General features: G+C 41.2%; 2 protein-coding genes across 5 annotated transcripts in view; one reads left to right on the top strand and one right to left on the bottom strand.

The window, feature by feature from the left end:
- SFI1 (SFI1 centrin binding protein) overlaps window positions 1–3,416 on the bottom strand; it is a 57,947-nt gene extending 54,531 nt beyond the window's left edge. The window contains exon 1 of one of the 2 annotated variants that reach the window (XM_048821035.2): window positions 3,320–3,416. The gene's annotated coding sequence lies outside the window, so the exon portion shown is untranslated. Of the gene's footprint in view, window positions 1–1,659; window positions 1,729–3,319 lie in introns of those variants that run through there. The other variant, XM_048821036.2, reaches the window with a different exon arrangement.
- A 464-nt stretch (window positions 3,417–3,880) lies between these two features.
- EIF4ENIF1 (eukaryotic translation initiation factor 4E nuclear import factor 1) overlaps window positions 3,881–20,502 on the top strand; it is a 35,132-nt gene continuing 18,510 nt past the window's right edge. For 2 of the 3 annotated variants that reach the window (XM_048821099.2, XM_048821096.2), the window contains exons 1-7: window positions 3,881–3,999; window positions 5,029–5,149; window positions 11,867–11,940; window positions 12,743–12,870; window positions 13,669–13,964; window positions 16,430–16,631; window positions 18,546–18,742. In XM_048821099.2, the coding sequence (XP_048677056.2) occupies window positions 5,057–5,149; window positions 11,867–11,940; window positions 12,743–12,870; window positions 13,669–13,964; window positions 16,430–16,631; window positions 18,546–18,742 (990 nt within the window). In that variant the 5' untranslated portion in view covers window positions 3,881–3,999; window positions 5,029–5,056. The remainder of the gene's footprint in view (window positions 4,000–5,028; window positions 5,150–11,866; window positions 11,941–12,742; window positions 12,871–13,668; window positions 13,965–16,429; window positions 16,632–18,545; window positions 18,743–20,502) is intronic. The other variant, XM_048821098.2, reaches the window with a different exon arrangement.

The following is a 20,502-nucleotide window of genomic DNA, read 5'->3' as shown; positions in this document are numbered from 1 at the left end:
CATATGTGACTAAAATGCTCTAGGGACTTTGGGGATGAAAACTGCTATACTAATGTAAGCAAGATATATTATTATTTAGTTATTAGTTACTATTGGTTTTGAGAGGGCAGGTCATTTTGAATGACTTTCCTTGCTAATAATCTACTTCTTGTGACCAGTGTCCTTCCTTCTAAGCTTGACAATGTCCCTCTCAGACCATTTGCTAAGCTTGATCCCCAAAATGTCAAGACCATTCATGAACCCAGAGATGCCCTGTACTTCAATACAGGCAAAATTCCACAGGGTTTCTGCCAAGAAAGAAGCCACCTGTCAGTGTCCAAATAAAGAATTTTGGGGCCCTGTGCACAGTGGCAATTGAGGGAACCCCACCTTCCCTGTCACCAGGTGGATGGGAGGACCAGGGAGGGTGTTGGAGAGCAAGCCTCCAAGCACTCACCCTGCAGTGACTTCAGTCCTTTCGTGCTGGTGCAGCTCCCGACTCCTGTTTTTCTGGCTCTTTCCACAGTATGTAGGTAGGACCCTCCCCTGCCCCTCATTGTGTGTGTGTGTGTGTGTCCTGCGGTGGGAGCCCTGTGCAAGTGCACTGAGTGCCTTTGGTTAATCTGGGCTCACCTTTTATAGCCATCTTCATGACATCACTTTGAAACTTGCTTTTTAAGCACACGGCATATTAAAGAATGCAGTCCTTATGCAGACAAAATTCCCACTGAAATAAATGTATCTGCATGAGAACTACAAAATCAAGTCCAAAATCAGCATAAAAACTTGACACAGTATTGCATTGGGTTAGTCACCTTTTGCCATAGCTGTAGAAAGAGGAAAATATAGTCCTTTTATATATTGCTGTTTTATGAAGTGTATGGCTATCTCCTGTTTTCTAAGGTGTTATAAGAAGTTACAAAATAGCATTTTAGCTTAGGATGCAGGGATATTTACAAAAGCTACAGTTAAACTAAACAAGTTTGCAATCCATTTCAAAGTGTGTATCTAAAGTATTTTACAAATGCAAAGTAAAAGATACCTGTTAGTTATCTATTCTAATAGTGTATTTGTTCCAGTCCTTCTTCCCCCATTACACGCTTTTTCTTACAGAAAGATGCCTTCAATAGAATTTCTGCTCACTAAGAAATGCAGCAGGACTCCAGTTCCTGAATCCATTGTACATTCACCATTATTTAAAAAAAAATCTAAATCTATATGCATAATAATAAATAAATCTTTGTACATAGACAGTCATTAAAGAAAACCCTGGTTAAACTGTTCTTTTTAGATTACATAATTAGTTACTTTAAAGTTCACAAAAGGTGCCAGTCTATTTGACAGCCCTGGAGAATTGTATCAGACATAATATATCTATTGCAAACAGCTATAGTAGCAATAATGGGAAGTACCCTGATTATCCTGCCCTAATTTGTAAAATCTATCATGTCTCCCTTCTAACAAATATCCCTGATCCACTCAGTTTCAGTTTTCTCCCAACCCTAGAAGTGCTATGTGGTTCCAGATATCTGCCTCAAACCTCACATGTATTCGGCTCTGATCCTGCACTGAGAACTGCACAGCAGGTGGACCCTGATAACTGAGTGGAATCCCATGAAAGACAATGGGTCTGTGTGCAGACACAGAGTCTACCTACATAGTTTCTCAAAAGAGCCTTACCTTATAGTGGGCCCTTCAAAACACTATACCCTGTAGGGCTCTTGCTTAACCCTCAAGTATGACAGCTGGAGCAGTGCTGAAGAGGTCTTCATCATGCAGTAAGCTAATTAAGGTGGACAAAGAGTGGATCAGCCTGGCAAACTTACTGTACATGGAAGGTATCAAATGGTGGCCATTTTTAAATGTATGTTTAAAGATATCACTGACTTGTAATGTAAGAAATCTTTATATAATATTATTTCATTCTACAATAAAGGTTGATGTCAATGTATTATTTAATATGGACCTTCTGTTTAATTGGAAAATAGTTGAAGATATTGACTTTTGCCCCAATCCTGCAAGTTGCTCCACAAAGGCAGATCCCTGTACTTATGTAGAGTTGACTCAACAGGGCTCCTATTCTGAACAATTTTCACAACTGGGACCCTAAATGGAGTTCTGTGGACCTAGAGGGTCCACTTACCTGGAACTCAATGCAAGATCAAGGTCTCAGATGCTGTTAATTGAATGTTGTCTAAAAAAGTTCTATAAACAGGTGTTGGAAATATATTCTCTATTTCTTGCTAATAGCATAGGTGTACCAGAAGACTGAGAATACGAAAGATTAAGTAATACAATTCCCTGTTCTTATTTTCCTCCTGTTATGAAGACATACTAAGCTTCACTCATTTGAGAAGGGAAATGCCTCATTTTGGATTGATTTAAAGGTTAATTTTTAAAACAGGTCTTTGATGAAAAATGATTTTGCAGTGTGTATATGGGTCCCTGACAGGTGAGTACAGTGCACATGACCCTCTCCCCCCGCCCCCACTTACCCCCCAAAAAACACCCCACATACAAACAACAACAAAAATAACTCTGTGCTGGAACTAAGCACTGGCCCTGCCTAAAAACCCATCATTAACAGCACAGTTGGGCTTGTTTTAAAATCACTACCTGGTATAGTTGGTCTAGCAGGGAGTCAGGCTGCACGTTTGACTCCATAGCTATTTTTTTATTTTTTCAGCTCAAAGGGGAACATAGAGCTGAGAAACTTGAGGTGGGACTGGACTGTCCCCTCCAATTTTCAGTCCCTCTTAAAAGCTATGTTTCTGCTTCCTAAGAGAACAGTTGTCCTGCATAGAAAATCCTTGTTCCTCTTCCCTTACCTCTGTCTCTCTGTTCTTAGGCTCCAAGCGCCGCAGGGCAGGGGCCCATCCCTTCTCTTGCGTATGAAAATCACCTAGCACTACTCACACAACATGGGAAATTGTTTACAGGCTCAACAGCATCTTTATAAATACACAACACAAGGACTCAGAGTGGTAGCCGTGTTAGTCTGTATCAGCAAAAACAACAAGGAGTCCTTGTGGCACCTTAGAGACTAACAAATTTATTTGAGCATAAGCTTTCATGGGCTAAAACCCACTTCATCAGATGCATGGAGTAGAAAATACAGAAGCAGGTATATATACATAGTATATGAAAAGATGAGCATTGCCTTATCAAGTGGGGGGTCAGTGCTAATGAGACAATTCAATTAACAGTAGAATACCAAGGGAGGAAAAATCACTTTTGTAGTGGTAATGAGGGTGGCCTGTTTCAAACAGTTGACAGGAAGGTGTGAGTAACAGTAGGGGGAAATTAGTATAGAGAGCTTGAGTTCTTAGTACAAACTCACCCGTATAGGGAATCTGGAAATAAAACATCAGGAAATGATAAATGCAGGAGTCAAAAAAACCCAACCAAACAAAAAAGTCTGTCAGCTTCGGTGCACATGGTCCTTAAACCATGCTCCCGCCCCCGCAGCGTGGGCTGGCTGGTGATAGTGCCTGAGGGGTCCTCGCAATTCGTCAAACCATCCGTCTTCTATGGATATGTCTACAAAAAAATCGGTACTAGGCCGTGATTCACTTTTGAAGTTCGCTATAAAGAGGCGAGGAGGCGCCATATGGCGGGAGGCTGTGCTTTTCAGTCAGGCATTACAGCCGAGAGCTCCCGGGCCGGGCGAGCGGGCCGCGCCTGCGCGGTGGCTATTAAAGGGGTGAGCGGTGGGCGCTAGAAAGCCCCGGTTACGGTGGCTGAGGAGAGACAAAGTGCGAGAGTCGGGCAAATCGGGAGAGGGCGCGTGAGCGAGCGAGCTGGAGAAGGGAACGGAGAACAGTGGGGGAGTAGCGGCGGCGCGAGCCGGGGGCGGGCAAGCGGCCGGGCGGGGAGGGAGCCGTGTGTGGCGAGCGCGGCGCGGGGCGCTGCTGGGGGGGAGGGGAGAGAAGCCGGTCACTAGGGCTAAGTAACGCCGCGGGCGGCGGCAAGGCCTTGTGTGGAGCTGAGCGCTCTGGAGGGGACCTCGTCCTCTGCACAGTGAGTATCCTCTTGGCCGGGGCTGGGGCCGCCTACCGCCAGGTGAGGCGTTACCTGCCGCTCGCCACCGGTTTGTTGGTGGCTGGGCCTAGTAGGACCGGGCGGCCCTGGGTCTTCTTTCCTCCGTCCCCATCCCAGACGAGGGCCTCCTATCGCGGTGAGAGTCAGGTCACCCATGGGGCAGATGGAGAGGGCGGGGGGGCTGCTCTGTCTCGTCTTGCCAGCCATGAGCCTGGGGCCCTCTCTCTGCCTTGTCAGCTGTCTAGGCTTGCCCACAGCCCCTTATTACGAGGGGCAGCCCCTATTTTTTCCTCTCTGTACAATAAGAGCACTGCAAAAAGCAGCAAGAAGTATCTCTGGTGAATATAAGTGGTGTTCACAACAATATCGATTATGATAATATCGGGAAGAGAGGTGGGGTAGGGGTGCTAAGAAAACTGGTCTGTATTTTTGAAATACAGTGTTGGCAACCGTACAGAAACAGTGGCACTGGCTCTCTGTGTAGGGCTCTGTTGGCTCTGCAAGCCATGGCTTGGAGGCCCAGGCCCCTCCATGGTATGCCTGTGTGTCTACTGTCCTGCATGCCACAAAATGGGGTGCAAGTGGCTGTCATGGCCAGGTGGCATAGGCATCTAGGACTTCCCTGCCTGAGGGAGAGGGCTTCCTATCCAATCTGTCTTTTTCATTTCACGAACTTCCCTTCTGTACTCTGGTTCTGTCCCTGTAATAATCTCTGTGTTAAAGCTGCTTAAGAGCTGGGTCTCTGAATTACAAAGGAGTCTAGGCTCCTATGATTGATTGATTAATTAATATTTGTTCTAGAGCTGTTAGTTAAGATATTTTACAACCAGTTATAGTTTGGAGGCACAAAACAGCCAGCACATCAAACAGTAAAAATATCTTTTGTGGAATGTAATTTCTTATGTTAAATGTAAATTGATGACTGTTCCATGGGCAGTAAGGAAGGTGTACACCATAAAGCCTTCAGCTGTGTTGTCTATTTTATTAACATAATTCTTTTTTAATCAGGTCCATAGTCAAAGGCTTTCAAGGAGCCATGGATAAGAGAGGGGCTATAGCAGAAATTGAAAATGGGGACACTTTCCTTGACTTGAACAGAATAACAGTAAAATCTCATCGTTACACAAAAGTAAGCTAACCTTTTTCTTTAAAAATTGTATGAATTCAGTGTTTATGAAACACTTAAATGGATTAAAAGTGATCAATTTCAGGAAAAAAAAGTCCTACTTTCCTCCTCCTCCTCCTCCTGGTCCAGAGTAGGATTTGAAGGTGTGTTATAGCTATATATTAGCTTAAACAAGGAATGCTGTCTTAAATGGACACCATCACCTCACTGTAGTATCTGTGCCCCACAACATGTGCTAAACTGATCAAGTTGAAGCCTATGCTTGCCCTCCACTATGCTTTAAAATGTGTTGGCAAATGTGATGCATAACATGTCTTAAATTCTAGTCTGGTCATGGTCCAAATAGACATCATACCAAACATGGAGGAGAGTCCTTCTAGGAGGAAGGATAGTATAGTCTCCTTGGAATGTTTAGTTCTCATATGGATAGCTGTATCAAACTTGGCTTGTAAATACATAGATGCCTTGTGCAGTGAATGCAGTTTCAGGACTTATGAAGTGAGTTCAGTTGTGAAGCAGGGGAAAGCTGAGGCCCTACATAAGACAGGAACAGATATTTAATTTTGGAAGAAACTTTCAAGTATTGACACTGTCTAGATATGGCTTAAGCTTTATAGTTCTCACCATACTCTTATTGGTTCATGCACTTGCAAACTATATCCAATTCTTATATATTGGAGAAACTGGTAGCCCGCTTCTGCTAATGTTGGTATTCTGCATTGGCAGCATTGCTGAAAGTGTTTGCTTCACTGTGGGAAGACATGAGGAAACTCTTTTGTTTACTGTGGTGATTAGGATTTAACCATGTTGGGTGCTGTGCAAACAGATTAAAAAGATTGTTCCTGCCCTGGAAAGTTTACAATCTGAATATAAGACAAAGCCCAACAAGTGGGCTTAATAAATAAAAGGATGCAGTTAGAGGAGAATGCAGTTACATAAGCTAGGTAGTATATGATGTGAGTTGATTCCATTACTCTCTTGAAAGTATGTCTCCATTTTAAGAAATAGACTTTTATTAATCTCTAAGGTTTTTGCAAGTTTGCTCATCTCCGTTAAATGAAAGCCTAGCTTCTTTCAGCATGCCTTCTAACACTGACTCAAAACCTATTTTTATAGATATATATATTTAAAAAAAAATTAGGAACTAACAAGATGTGTACAAAGATCCTTACTTTTTGTAAGACCTGGGCTCCTTTTACCCTCTATCTGTATTGGTTTTACTTGTCTGCAGATCACTGTGCTCTGTTATGTATAATATGTTGTCATTCTTTCCCATGATACAATTAACTTCAAGTGAGGGACTGAATTGTTGGGATGAGGCAGGGTTATTGGTGGCTTTACAGCAGTAATGACTTGTCAACTTCCAAAACAATTTTTTTGAGCACGGAGGTGCAATTAAGCTGCTTAATCTTGTGCGTGTCTTCCCCTCAATCTTTAGTTCTGCCAGTGTGCCCAGTCCCCTTTGGTATTGGGTTTCTCAGTAGTTTGAGATGGCCGGTGGGGGGGGGGAATGCAAAGTATAGCAGTTTTCCCTAAGACTGAGTACTGTATGAGGCTTCCTTCAGATTCTGGTAGATGCATATCATTTGTTTGGCCTGAGGTGGCTGATAGTCAACGAGGTACATCTTGCCCAAAAGCTAAATGGGTGCCTCTGTCTTGCTCCCAGTTCCTACTGGCATGGGAAACAAAGATCCAAGCTTTGGTCCTCAATCCTGATGTGTGGGACCTAGACTGCTAATGCCCTGGAGTTTCACTCCTCTGCCTCAGGAGTGTGCTACCACTGCTTCTGTGTTCCCTGAACCAACAATAGTAATGATATATATGTCTGTGCCCCTAATTTTGATCAGGATGCAGTTGTTAAACTAATGGCAGGATACTTCTAGTCTCACTCAACTGATACTGCAGTTTTAGTGGCAATTGACATCTGTCCTGAGGTTAACGTTTCTTGTAATTTCCTCACTTTGTGAGCTTTTTTTAAAGGGTTATCTGTTCTCCTAAGTAAAAGGATTGGTTCTAGGGTTTAGCCAGAGCACCTTAAATGCATATAAAAAAAAATGATTCAAGTCACCAGATTCCAAACTAGTCTGAAGCACCTATGGTCCAGAACACCTAGTGGTGGTTTGTGGAGAATGGCTATTTATTCTCCCTGTTTCCAGCTGCTAGGAGCATCGTTCAATGTGATTTTAATATCTACTGTGTAAACAGTCACTGCAGAGCTATTACATAATTAGAAAGTGGGAGGGCAGTTGGTCCACACCATGAAAGCTTGCAAACCCTTTGATCTAATTTTTTTCAAAAGGTGACCAGTCTAAGTTTTAGAACTAAAATGTAGCTTTTTAGCAATATTTAACACTTACAATTTGTGTTCCAAGTGCTGTGCAGATACTAATCCTCACCATCACTAACAGAAGTGGAAGTGTTATTCCCACTTCATAAATAAAGTGCATCTCAAAGGCCGCATAGTCAGTCACTGAAAGAGCCTGGTCTAGAACACACATTCTCCTGACTAACAACCCAAGGCTCATTATTATAGCTTATGGTGTCTCATGCTTTGTCTAAACCAGTGAACTAAGTAGCTGCTTTTGAACTTTCCATTTGTAGAGAACTTGGCCAACTTACACTGTTCAGGCCTGGTCTACACTTAAAATTGAATTGTAGATTTTTTTATTTTTATTTTTTGCACTCCTGAGCAACATAACTATGTTGACCTAACCTCTAGTGTAGATGCAGCTAATTCTTCCATTGACCTAGCTACTGTCACTCGGAAGTGGTGTTCCTACACTGATGGAAAAACCCCTTGTGGAGATGCAGCCTGCACCAACAGTACAGGATTATGCAGCATAGTTGTGGTGCTATATAGTTGTGCATTGCTATGGATGTTACCCAGTTGGCTAGACAATCTTTGGCTGACATCTGCTCTAGATATCAAGTCCTATATTTGGGATGGTCTTGCTGCACTCAAATCTTCGTTCCTTAGGTAAATAAGGTACAGCTTTTCAGCCCCAGGTGTGTTTTGGTATTTCTAATTTGCTTAAACTTAATAGTGGCTGTCAGATGGCTCAACGCTTTTTTTTTTTAAATCCACTCATCACAAGCCTCAAACTTATTAAAAAAAAACATAAGAATGGCCATATTGGGTCAGACCAGTGGTCCGTCTAGTATCCAGTCTTCCACCAGTGGCCCATGTTTCATAGGAAATGAACCGAATAGGGCAATTATCAAGTGATCCATCCCCTGTTGTCCAAGCCCAGCTTCTGGTAGTCAAAGGTTTAGGGACACCAGGGTGTGCAGTTGCATCCCTGACCATCTTGATTAATAGCTATTTATGGAGCTATGCTACATGATCTTATCAAATTATGTTTTTGAACCTAGTTACACTTCTGATCTTCACCACATCTCCTGCATTAAGTTCCCTGGGTTGACTGACTGGATTGTGTGAAGAAGCACTGAATCATTAAATGCTAGGGAGAAGTTTCCTTTTCAGGCTAGCTTGGTGCTGCACGTCCTGGCTATTGCTAGGATCCCTTTATTCTTCTGGCTCCTTCTTGCTCAGTATTATCAGTTTGTCTCCCTGATTCCTGAACAAAAATGACTCGGGAGGGAATAGGGGTAATCAGAAACCAACACCGTCAGTGCCACAGTGATGTAAATTGCTGTCCAAAGAACTGATGCTGCTCCTTTGTGCTTTAAATGGAGCAAATCAGAAAGATGATGGCTGGTCTTCTAGTTTATCTTAAAGGTAACTTCAGAAAGTATGCTGTAGTAGACGTTTTTTATTTGAATCCTAATAGTAAAGGGGGAAAACTTAAATGTGTGGCATATTTATTCTACCCAATGCTGAATTATGAATAACTATTGTACAATATCCACTTATAGTATAAACAGTATATCTAGAGGGGACTCCGTGCTATTTGGAGCAGGGGGAGGCAAACTTTTTGGCCCTAGGGCCACATTGGGTACAGAAATTGTATGGAGGGCTGGGTAGAGAAGGCTGGGGGAGGCTATGCCTCCCCAAATGGTGAGGCATGGCCTGGCTCCTGCCCCCATTCCAGCCTCCCAGAACTCCCACCCAACACCCCCCGCTTCCCACCCCTGACTGCCCCCAGGACTCCTGCATGCTATCCAAACACCTCTGCTCTCTGCCCCCCATCCAACCCTCCCTGCTCCCCCCACCCCATGTTACCTGTGGTATGGGGGAAAGGGGGGCTCAGTCCTTTCCCTGTGTTTCTCCTGCTCATTTGGCTGCTCTCCCTGGCAGTCAGGCAGAGCTCACTCCCTGTCTGGGCTTTTCTGCTGGGGACAGGGGCCAAGCATTTGGGGGGGGGGGGAATTGCGGTTGCTCTACCTCTGTCCCCGGCAGCAGGGTCCAGGCCCCTTGACCACCCCCTTGCTCCTCGCCTTCTTCCTTCTCCTCCGCCCCCCCCCCCCCCCCCCCGGCCAACTCCTCCTGACTGCGCTGCCCTGGAGCACCAGGTCTGGCCGCGCTATAGTTGTGCTGGCCAGAGCTGCAGCCACACTGCCCAGGGGCTGGGGGGGACTGTGACTGGGAGGGAGGGGTCGGGGCTAGCCTCTGCCCCGCTCATCATGCTGCAGGGTGTTGGGCTGGCTCCTCTGCAAGCCTGTCCTGACCCCACTCCCTGGCAGGAGCTCAGGGCCCAGAGGGAAGGGTCCTGCAGGCTAGATGTGGCCCAAGGGCCAGTTTGCCCCCCTCTGGTTTAGAGGAATGACCAGGTTTAGGTTAAGGGCTTCCGAATTTTACTCACTGCTCTGCCTCCATTTAATCATAACATTGGGATAAAGCTTGTCTGCTTCACAAGAGTGACTAATTGTTTAGTAAATATTTTCACAGCACTTCGAACATCAAATTTTAACATAACTGTAAACCTAGCATGACAATTACTTTCCTGCCTTTTTACAATCACTGATGATACTAATATTTTCCCCAGCAGGTAAAGGAGTAAAATTTTGCAAAGCTTTTATAAAAACACTTACTTATGTAGTACTGTACTTGCTGTAGTAACACAAGTTTCACAACATGCTGCAACTAAGAAAATATGGGAGAACCTGGAAACAAGTTGTAGCTCCACGTGAAGGAAAGGCATCTCATGTCCACTGTAACCTTGTTTCTGGCTGAGTAAAACCATACCTCTAAGTTTAGATACTAATCTACCCCTGTGTGACTGGAATAGCTGTTTTCACACATTTCACAACTAAACTTAAACATTGCAGTAATTAAACATTTGAAAAGTAATAGGCTAAAAACTTAACTTTATTTTTAGCTGGTATACAGCACCATGACTTGAAATTTTATGTGGAAGCTGGGGAATTGCCCAGTAACTGAATGAGTAAAAATTATTTGTAAATTGACTGGTGATGCACTCAGTCCATCCTTTAGGATTTTTTAGCATTAGTTTTCTTTCAGACATTCAATGCTAAACATCTGAAGGCAAGGATTCTTCATTCACTATTCTCAAATGTGGTTTAGAACAGCTTTGGGATTCCAGAATATGTAGTATTTTAATTCATTGTGACACTCTCTCCCTTTTTTCAGAGTAAACTATCTACTTGCCAATTAGCTTTCAAAAGTTTAACTAGTAAAAAGAGCTCCTCTTGACCTCTCAGGCCATGTCAATCCTATGGCACCCATGTCAGAATAGCCCCATAGTGTTGGATGCAGCTTACACAGTGTATCCTGTATCGGTTCAGGATTTGTGCCATTTTTTAAATCCTTTTAATGTGCTTCAGCAGAGGGGTATAACTGGCCTCGAATTATTCAAGGATTTTTATCTCCTAAATAAATTTCTGGTCCACTTAAAAATTTAAGTCTTAGAGTTTCTTGCAATTAATGAAGTTTCACTACCACTGCTTCTGTCTTCATTAACTTTGAATTTGTATGTTCCAAACTCTAATTTTTTGCATTACCATGGGATGTGACTTATTTGCTCCTAGCATCAATAGCGCATAATTGGTTTTAAAATAGCTCTGAATCCTCTGCTTCAACTCTTCACGTTAAACTCAGTTCTCTGAACAATTTGTTCAGTCAGCATCATAATGGTCAGAAAGGCATGGTCTCTCAAAGGATAAGCAATTTGAAAGAGTTCCCATTGGATTGGCTTGTGGCAACATTGTACAACCTAATGCTTAAATTTCTGACAATCCCTTTCAACAATCTCATTTCACTCAAGCCTGCCCCAGCATCGAGACAAAGCAGCTTGTTGTTGCTCTTGATCAAACTGAATCTGTCACCAAACCTAATGTTATGGGATGGGAATGCCATCTGCCTGATATCTGTCTAATGTTGCTTTTCTGGAATACTAAGCTATCACTTGTGTCAATAGGCAGAGAACCCTTAAATTCCAGTGAAACTTCTAAGACAGATCTGTATTGATTCTTGATGTATATAGTATAACTTAAAGGTTTATGTGAAGAAACAGCACAGCAATTGGTATTTCTACATTGTCTTGCTTCAAATTGACACTAATAGCAAATCCTACAAGTACCCAAAATAGACCTGTTGGTAGAATCTTTCAAGTATTGCAGTAATAATTGAATTGTACTTTGAACAAAAAACAGATCAATAGTTTGGGAAAACCATTCAGATTAGTTAACTTCATCTATGATATTTAAATAAACCTGTATGCTTTGGAACAAGTTTTTTGCTTTCTGTTTATATCCTATCCAAGTGAGAGTCAGAACTAACTTGCATCTTTTCCTTTCTAGGAAGAACTCTTGGATATTAAAGAGCGTCCCCACTCTAAACAGAGGCCTTCATGTCTTTCTGAAAAATATGACAGGTATGTTCTGGTCTTAAAATAAACTTGACTATATTTAACTGGATAATCTTTTTAAAAATTCCACAAGAAAAATCCTTAAAGTACTTTTAAAACTATGTTTATCTTAAGTCCCCTACCAAGGCTTGTTTTAAGCTAATGCCTTTCAGAAAATAGATGTAGTGTGGGGTAGTCTGAGCAAAGTATCTTCAGCTCTATAGCTGGTATCTATACTACTCCTGTGTATGTTGACATGGTGCATAAACAATTTTTACCGATTTCTTGGCAACATATAGCATGAGTTGTTATGGCAACTTTGATTTCTCATTTCCTTCACTTTAAGATTGAAGGCACATGAATTTCTGGCTTGAGCAAATCATTCATGCTACAAGAAGAATCTGTATAGTGGTCAGATTAGTGTCTTAACCTGCCTCATAGGCAAATGACAAAATTGTAATTGGTGTGAAAGGAAGCCCTGTTAACACAACAAGATTGGAAGAGAACAAATCTTATTCTTGGAAGATAAATTGGGGATGGAACTGTCAAGTGTGAACTCGATGTTTCATACAACTTTGCATATCTTGTGTTATCTTTATACTGATATTTGATGAACTCTTCCACATTTTGCTACCTTCATAAAGATATCTAGAATACCATGTAAATGGACCAGTTTGAGGTAGGAAACGTCAGAAACACAGATCACTAGTCTGAGTGCAACCCTTCTCGCTTAAGTATTACTGTAATGGATTAGTGGCTTAAAGTACATCTTGTCTTTGTTAAAGTGAGCACTTTCTTTAAAAAGGGTTTTGTAATTTTATTTTCCTAGTGACGGAGTGTGGGACCCTGAGAAATGGCATGCATCTCTGTACCCAAGTTCAGGGCGAACCTCACCAGTGGAAGGGTTCAAAAAAGACTTGGATTCAGACCGGACTTCTCTCATGCGCAGGATAGTTGGTGAGTGCACCATTTTTACAATATGGGGTGCTCAATAAGAACCTAGGATAGTAGTAAAATTATTCCCTCATGGTTTACAGTGGTGGTATAAAACTGAATGAGGGAAGTGTTAGATATAATCCTGAAGGAAAGAGGTCTAAAACTACAACTTCAGCAAAATCTCAGTTGCTTTAGCAACAGTGGGAGTGCTAGTGTAGACTGGCCACTAGTATTCTTATCACTGTGTAATTACCTTGTTCTGTTCCCTCCTTCCCCCCCCCCCCCACACACACAAATAAAGCACCAGCTGCTGGTCTATTCTAGTGCTTTTACTAGTGGAAATACACTATTGGATTTCCCTGTAACTGTGTTTGAAGTTAAGGCCTCAAACTTGGCTAGGGCATTAAAGGCAGTAATTCCTCAATGTCTGTCTAAATTAATAAAACCCCTCCATATTCTAGTTTTGCGTTGATCTTTTTGGATATCATTCCATCAATATGATAAATTATAATGTTTCACTTCTCCTCATGCTTTTTGTGGCAGTACTTTGAGGTTAGATTCAAGCAAGGAACCACTTGAAAATGATTTATGGCTTTATAGACATGAATTAGATATAAACCATTTTAACTTAAACACTTTGTGTTTCTCTAGGTATGGGGAAGAAACATCCATTTTCAAGTACTTGTAGCTAAAACTGGAGTATATTCCAGTGTTTTACAAATGGGCTCTGTAATGCCACTGGCTACTTGTCCAGCTTTCATGTTAATCTGTTCTCAAAATAACACAGCTTCTCTAGAATACTACTCTTGCAATCTGCAGATCCTAGGGAGCGGGTGAAAGAAGATGATTTGGATGTAGTCCTAAGTCCCCAAAGGCGGAGCTTTGGAGGAGGCTGCCATGTGACTGCAGCTGTCAGCTCACGTCGAGCAGGGAGCCCTTTGGAGAAGGAGAATGATGGTGTTCGTGTTGTTGGTGGACGTAGGATTGGAAGTGGAAGAATCATCTCTGCCCGCAATTTTGATAAAGACCACCGGGGTGGTGAAAAGGACATGCGTGATTCTAGAGACACAAGGGACAGAGATCGTGAAAGGGACTACAAAGACAAGCGTTTCAGGGTTTGTTCTCATGACTGTTTTCATAATAAATTTAATGATGGGGTGGTCTCAATCCCTGGTCTTTCAAATGAGGAGATCAACTGTGGTGGCTTCTGGTGTTGTATTATCCATCTACTAGATGAGCTTGATTTTAAGCTTCCTTTTTACAGCTGTTAGATGGTGGTAACTTTTATGGCAATAACCTGAGTGAGTGAAACAGACGACTCAGGAATTTTTGGTAGTTCTGGTACCCCAAAAGTTTGACAGTTCTTGCTCCATCAGAGTAGAACCCTGCCTAGTGTATATTGTTATCAGAAAGCTGAGTTAATGTGTCTTGAACAGAATTTTTTCTTGTCTGTAGAAGGTGACATGCTCTCTTGCCATAGTTCTCTTTAAGAAATCCATTTCATAATTTAATTGGAAGCTAAGTTTCTTACCCACCATTAGGAAGTGACTTGTGCCCTGAAATATGAACAGTGTATATATCTTCCAAAACTTGGTTTTAATCCTTAGAGCAACTGTGGATATTAATATAGGTGTCCAGTCCTGTTAAGCTCTTTACCTCCATGGTATCTTAGCCTGTGGAACTCATGCTCATACAAGGAGCCACATATTAACTTCCGGAGAGCAGCATGCAGCTCCGAGCCACAGGTTGGCCATCCCTGAGCTAACTGTTCATTGTGTGGAAAAGCATTTTCTTTTGGCTGTTAAATTTGCTGCCTTTCAGCTTCACTAAATGTTCTTGTGCATTTGATTGAATGTATTCTCTTAAGTAGGATAAAAGATAACTATATGGAATTGTAAAGTATCACGGGAATCTAGATTAGGTCTAGTGCTCTCATTGGTTTGAGAGAATGTGTTTAATGATTCTGCAATACTAAATTGGGTGATGTTGCAAATACAGCTGACACAAGTAATACAAAGGCCCAGAGCCATGAAAAATGGGCAGAAAACATTCTCCTTGAAAGTGGGGAATACAAACTAACATATCTGGGGAACAAGTTTGCATTGTAATGTGGTAACAAACAGGGTGGATTTAAAAAAACTTTTTTAAATAAACCTAGTTAATTTGAAAAAGGCAACTTAACTTAAGGTTTAAACTTACCAATCATTTTAAGTTAAATAAAAAATAAGCATGGTTGCTGCCAAGCTTTAAAGGAAGTAGAAATGCTGGACTGGTGGAACTTGCTGGGTAAGCATCTGGAACCAGTTTGTTTGAAGTGCTAAATCAGCTTTTGACCATAGGAGCTTATGAAGATTCAGAGAACACCTTGAGTTTATTCAGGTAGTTCAGTTGAATGACTAGTTGGCTCCAAGTTATGGCGAGTTGAAAAAGCAGGAAAGCTTGTGTTTTTTTTCTCTCCCAATCTATGGATAAAATCTGGGTGTCAGAGGATACAATTTACTAGTTAGAAAATGTTAAAGGAGATAGTAACCAAAAACAAGCTGTTCAATTTGTTAACTAAAGATCATATTTCCATTGTTTAATAAATCAGTTTTAAATGCAAAACATGTTTGGATAAACTTTGATTGTGTATCAGCACACTTGAGCTTTGCTTTATAAATTCAATTAAGCATAAAACCAGCATTTTAATTTCCATCCAAATACAGCTTAATACAAATCACCAGGAAAATTCTTTATCTAATAAATAAATGATGTACTGTTTTCTAACAAAATAAATGTGGTGTTTAGATACCAAATTTAGTGCAGAAGCTATATATAGTTGCAAATCAGCATATTAATGGTTACCAACCAATGAGAATCAACTGTTCTTTCATAAAGAAACTAATCCTGTTTTTCTGTTCTTTAAAATTGATTTAAATCCAGGTTTCCTGCTTGCTGATTTAAATGGTTGACTTGAATCACTCTGATTCAAATCTAGCAAAAAAGCCACACAATTTTAGGGCGTCGAAGTATGTTGCTGCAAAGTGAATAGTTAGATGAGCTATAGTCACACTACTAGGGCCAGACAAAGTACCTCATTACCAGAAGTATGTTGACAAGAGCAACAAATGATTAGGGGATGGAGAATAAGAACTAAACATATAACTCATCAAAACATACTAGGGGAATGTTACTGTGTATACTCTTTTTTGAACATCTGTATAAATACCATGGGGTACAGGTCAGGGAAGAGTTCTAAATAGTTATCCTAAGTAGGAGTATGAGAATTAAGAGTAGGTGATAGGACTTAAGTTCAATTGTATACAGTTTACAAACTAATAGATCTTGCTTTTAAGTAGCAGAAGCTCACTGATCTACTTAAAATTGGATAGAGTGCTAAAAAGCATACTGATTCCATTGGCAGGGAGATGCATTAAAAGATCTCATAGGTTCATTCTATCTACAATTTCTCTAGTCTGCAAACATTTAAAATAGAACTGTTGCTTGTAAACCAACAGGAAGAAAACAAACTCTTGAGAAACATACAAATTACCTTTCTTTTTTCTGATTTCCTTCTCCATGCTATAACTACCAACTTCAGAGGGAATTTGGGGATAGTAAACGTGTCTTTGGGGAACGTAGAAGAAATGATTCCTACACTGAGGAAGAGCCAGAGTGGTTCTCTGCTGGACCTACAAGTCAGTCTGAAACCATTGAGCTCACTGGATTTGATGATAAAATATTAGAGGAAGATCATAAAGGACGAAAACGAACAAGACGACGCACAACCTCTCTGAAGGAAGGTATGTAACAAGCAAATTGGAATGGCAAGAGGAGTTCTCTTGGACTTAAAGCTAGAAGGCAAACTTTGTCTGGTAATACTAAAAATAGTCATGACAAATTGTAGCCTTACCTATTAAATTATGGACAGGTCATGGGCAATAAACCAAAATTCAGACAGCCCATGACCTGTCCCTGACAAAATGAGGAGGGTCCAGCACCATACATCAGCTGGGGATGGGGGACCCTGGAGGGGGTCTCTGGAACCGTGACCTCCATGACATCATTGTAGCCTTGCTAATGGGTATATAGATAGGAAAACTAAATCAAATGTAGCAGTCTTGGATTTTTAACTTGGCAGCATTGAGGGCTGCAACTGTATTCACACTTCCCAAAAACCTCAGTCCTTCATTGAGTAATGATAAACTATATGGGTTGGAAAATGTGCATCCTATGACTTGGCTTCTGATCATTCTGAAGGACAGAACTTAAGGCCAGTTCTAACTATCATTTTTGCTGTAAAAATAACATAACCTTCTGGCAAATCTGGGAGTGTCATAATGTGGTGGTGGTCATGAGGTAACTAATGTACAACCTCTCAAGGGGGAGAAGATTGTAAGATTCTTACAGTAATACCTTTGCCTGGTGATCCTTTGGGATAGTATGCATTCTACCACCTGGACTACATCTGGCTTTGCTCTCTAGTCCTTAGATATTGCTTTGGTTGAAGAAGCAACCTTGGAAGCATCACACAAATCTGAGAAGGCTGCCATGGTAGTGAGGTTGGAACAGCAGTATTCATTATCCTTTCCTAGCAGGAGCACTGGGCATGCTGCTTTAATAAAGTGTACTTCATAGCAAAATGCCAGGCCCACAGTGGTGGCCTTGTAGAGACCTGAGGACTTCCTAAACATGCCTGAAGTAAATAATAAACTCCTTACAACTCTGTGCTAACTTCTCTAGCAAACCACATAGCCATAATTAACTCAGAGAACTAAACTGTAGACATGACTGAACGGTGGGAGGAAATCATGTCTTCTAACCTTCGATAGAATAGGATTATTGCAGCTCTGAAAGGGACACAGTCAACTTTAAAGATCCATAGGAGATTTTTCTAATTACTATATGATACTTATGCATTTGACAGCACTACACACACTACTGCTTCTTCAGAGCACTCCTGTAAGGCATATAAGTCTCAGATGTTGTACAATAGTCTATAAACCAATAACTTTTTCGTTTGGTGGACTCTCAGAAAATATTTGAGAGGTTCTTGGTTGTTATCCCAATGATGGGACCATAAATACCTAAATAGAATATTTATAATCATGGCAGATGCCAGTCCAGATGATGCTTGCCCTTACAGGAATGGCCCTCCCTGGAGGGAGAAAAGCAGCAGGAGCTTATCTTCCCCCACCTCAGACAAGGAGTGGCAGTTGCCAGCATAGTGCAGTGGGCTGAAGAGGCCACACAACTTGTGGACACTTTCAGTAACAAACATCTGGCTGTGTTTTTGGCTTTTGTCTATTTCTGTGGAGTAGGCAGGGTAAAGAAGTAGATACATAAGTAGCAATGATGCAGCAGGCTCATGGGGACACCTGAGAGAGACAGCTTGTGGCAATTCAGTAAAGCTGTTTAAAAATAGGATTTGTACCTCATTTATATAGTGATTGAAGTAGGTGAAACCAATTCTAAGATCTTAATGTCAGGGATTCTTGTATCTGTACAAAGCTTACTTTGCACAATGAGTCCCAATTCCTATTTGTGCTCTTTGGGTACTGATTGCAGCATAAATTGGGTTAAATTCATGCAGTTAGCAAGATCAAAGTCTGGAACAAAAGCCACATCTGAACCCCAATCCTATGGATTAACCAGTAGATGATAATTCTCTGGTCTCTTAATTGGGAGCAATTAACTACGTACTTTTATTCTCAAAGGAATAGAATGCAATGGTGGAGTGGCAGAAGAGGATGAAGTGCAGTCTGTCCTTGCCCATGAAACTGCAGCAGATCAGGAAGTTCCCAGGGAAGCAGTTCTACAAGAACCAGCTCCAGGAGAGTTTGACTTCAATGAGTTCTTTAACCTGGATAAGAGTGTTCCTGGTTTGGCTTCGGTGAGTGAGGTTTTAGGCCAGGTATGTACGTGTGGCAGAAGCACCATCTTTAGCTACTACTGTTTTTTTCTGAACTAAAATTACTTTTTTTTGTTATGGAAAAGTTTCTTGGTCCTTGTAAATACTGACGCTTTAAACAGTGAATATTCAAGATTTGGAGAAACTTTCTCATCCTGATTTTGTCAAATGAAGTCCATATTATAGCCCATTTAGTAAAACATTAAGATTTTGCTTCTAAAATGGCTTTTCCTTCTTGGATTACTATTTCTATCTGGGCTTAAAAGAAGCACTTAATATGTGGCACAACTTAATTCCTTTTTTCTCACCCTTTTGGTAAAGGTTGCATGAGTTAATATTATGGATCTCTTTTCTAGGAGTTCCAGAACACTGTATTTGCAGGGAATGGTTATGGTGGAGCTAAAGATTTCCCATCAACTTTTTTGGTTGGATTTCCTTAAGACACTGTACTTGGGTTAAAAATATAACTCACTGTCTCATTTTTCTAGTCTATTAGAATATATCCATCTTAATCATGGATTCTCAAACACTTCAGAATAAGAGGCAGACAACCTCTGAAAATTTGTACAGTAAAGGAAGAGCCTGTTAAAATCAGCCTTTGAAGATTGATTCAAATTGAATCCAGTTAATGGATTATATAGCAGATGTTGGGTAGTATTATGGATAAACTGACATGGGAATATGTCTCATACTTAGTTGACAGGGCTTATGGGCCAACATGGCTTCATCTTATAAGGAATGTCCAGAGGCACTGTTCCCTATAAAATGCAACTAACCAAGCCCCTATGGGAGGTAGAAGGATGGATACCAAAAGTAATAAGTGTCAGATTATAGGCTGAAGGAGTATGAAGCTGTGCCAATAGCATTAGCCTGCCCTGTGGTTCTAGAAAATCTTCACTTAACTAGAACTAGATTCCTTTCTATAAGAAAATCTGGAGTAGTTACTGCATTTTGATAATGGACTGACAAAACAAGTAGAGAGGTTTTGATAGATGCTATGTTGCTGAGGTCCATAAACTGTAATTGGTCACTAAATCAATTTTGAAAGACACAACTTGTGGTGCAAATGGAAGTCAACTGTTAACAGTTTCAATACTGAATCACTTAGAACATAAGAACAGCCATACTGGGTCAGACCAAAGGTCCATCTAGCCCAATATCCTGTCTTCTGACAGTGGCCAATGCAAGAACAGAACGGGTAATCATTAAGTGATCCATTCCCTGTCACTCGTTCCCAGCTTCTGGCAAACAGGCTAGGGACACCATCCCTTCCCATCCTGGCTAATAGGTCCATTGGTGTACCTATCCTCCATGAATTTATTTAGTTGTTGGGGGTTTATTTGTTTTTAATCCTGTTAGTCTTGGCCTTCACAACAGCCTCTGGCAAAGAGTTCCACAGGTTGACTGCATTGTCTGAATACTTTTGTTTGTTAAAACCTGCTGCCTATTTCATTTGGTAGCCCCCTAGTTCTTGTGTACTGATGGACTTTATTTTGGCTTTTGACAGACAGAGGCTGCAGTGACAAGTAGACTTGGCCTGCGAATCATGGTCCAATATCTTGTCTATAGACTGGCAAAATCCTCTTCCATAACTGTCTCTAGAAAGTCATAAACTGCAACTGGCCCATTTCGTTACAAGTTGCCTTTCCCTCAGTCACTGTGAATGAACTAGTTCTTGTGACTTAAGGACAAAATAAGTAATAGGCTGAAATGCTACTTCATAAGAGGCTAGTAATAGTAGAAATTACACATCCATATTTATC

This window comes from Caretta caretta, chromosome 15 (assembly GCF_965140235.1).
Source record: "Caretta caretta isolate rCarCar2 chromosome 15, rCarCar1.hap1, whole genome shotgun sequence".
Lineage (NCBI taxonomy): Eukaryota > Metazoa > Chordata > Testudines > Cheloniidae > Caretta > Caretta caretta.
This window is presented reverse-complemented; position numbering and strand designations above follow the sequence as displayed.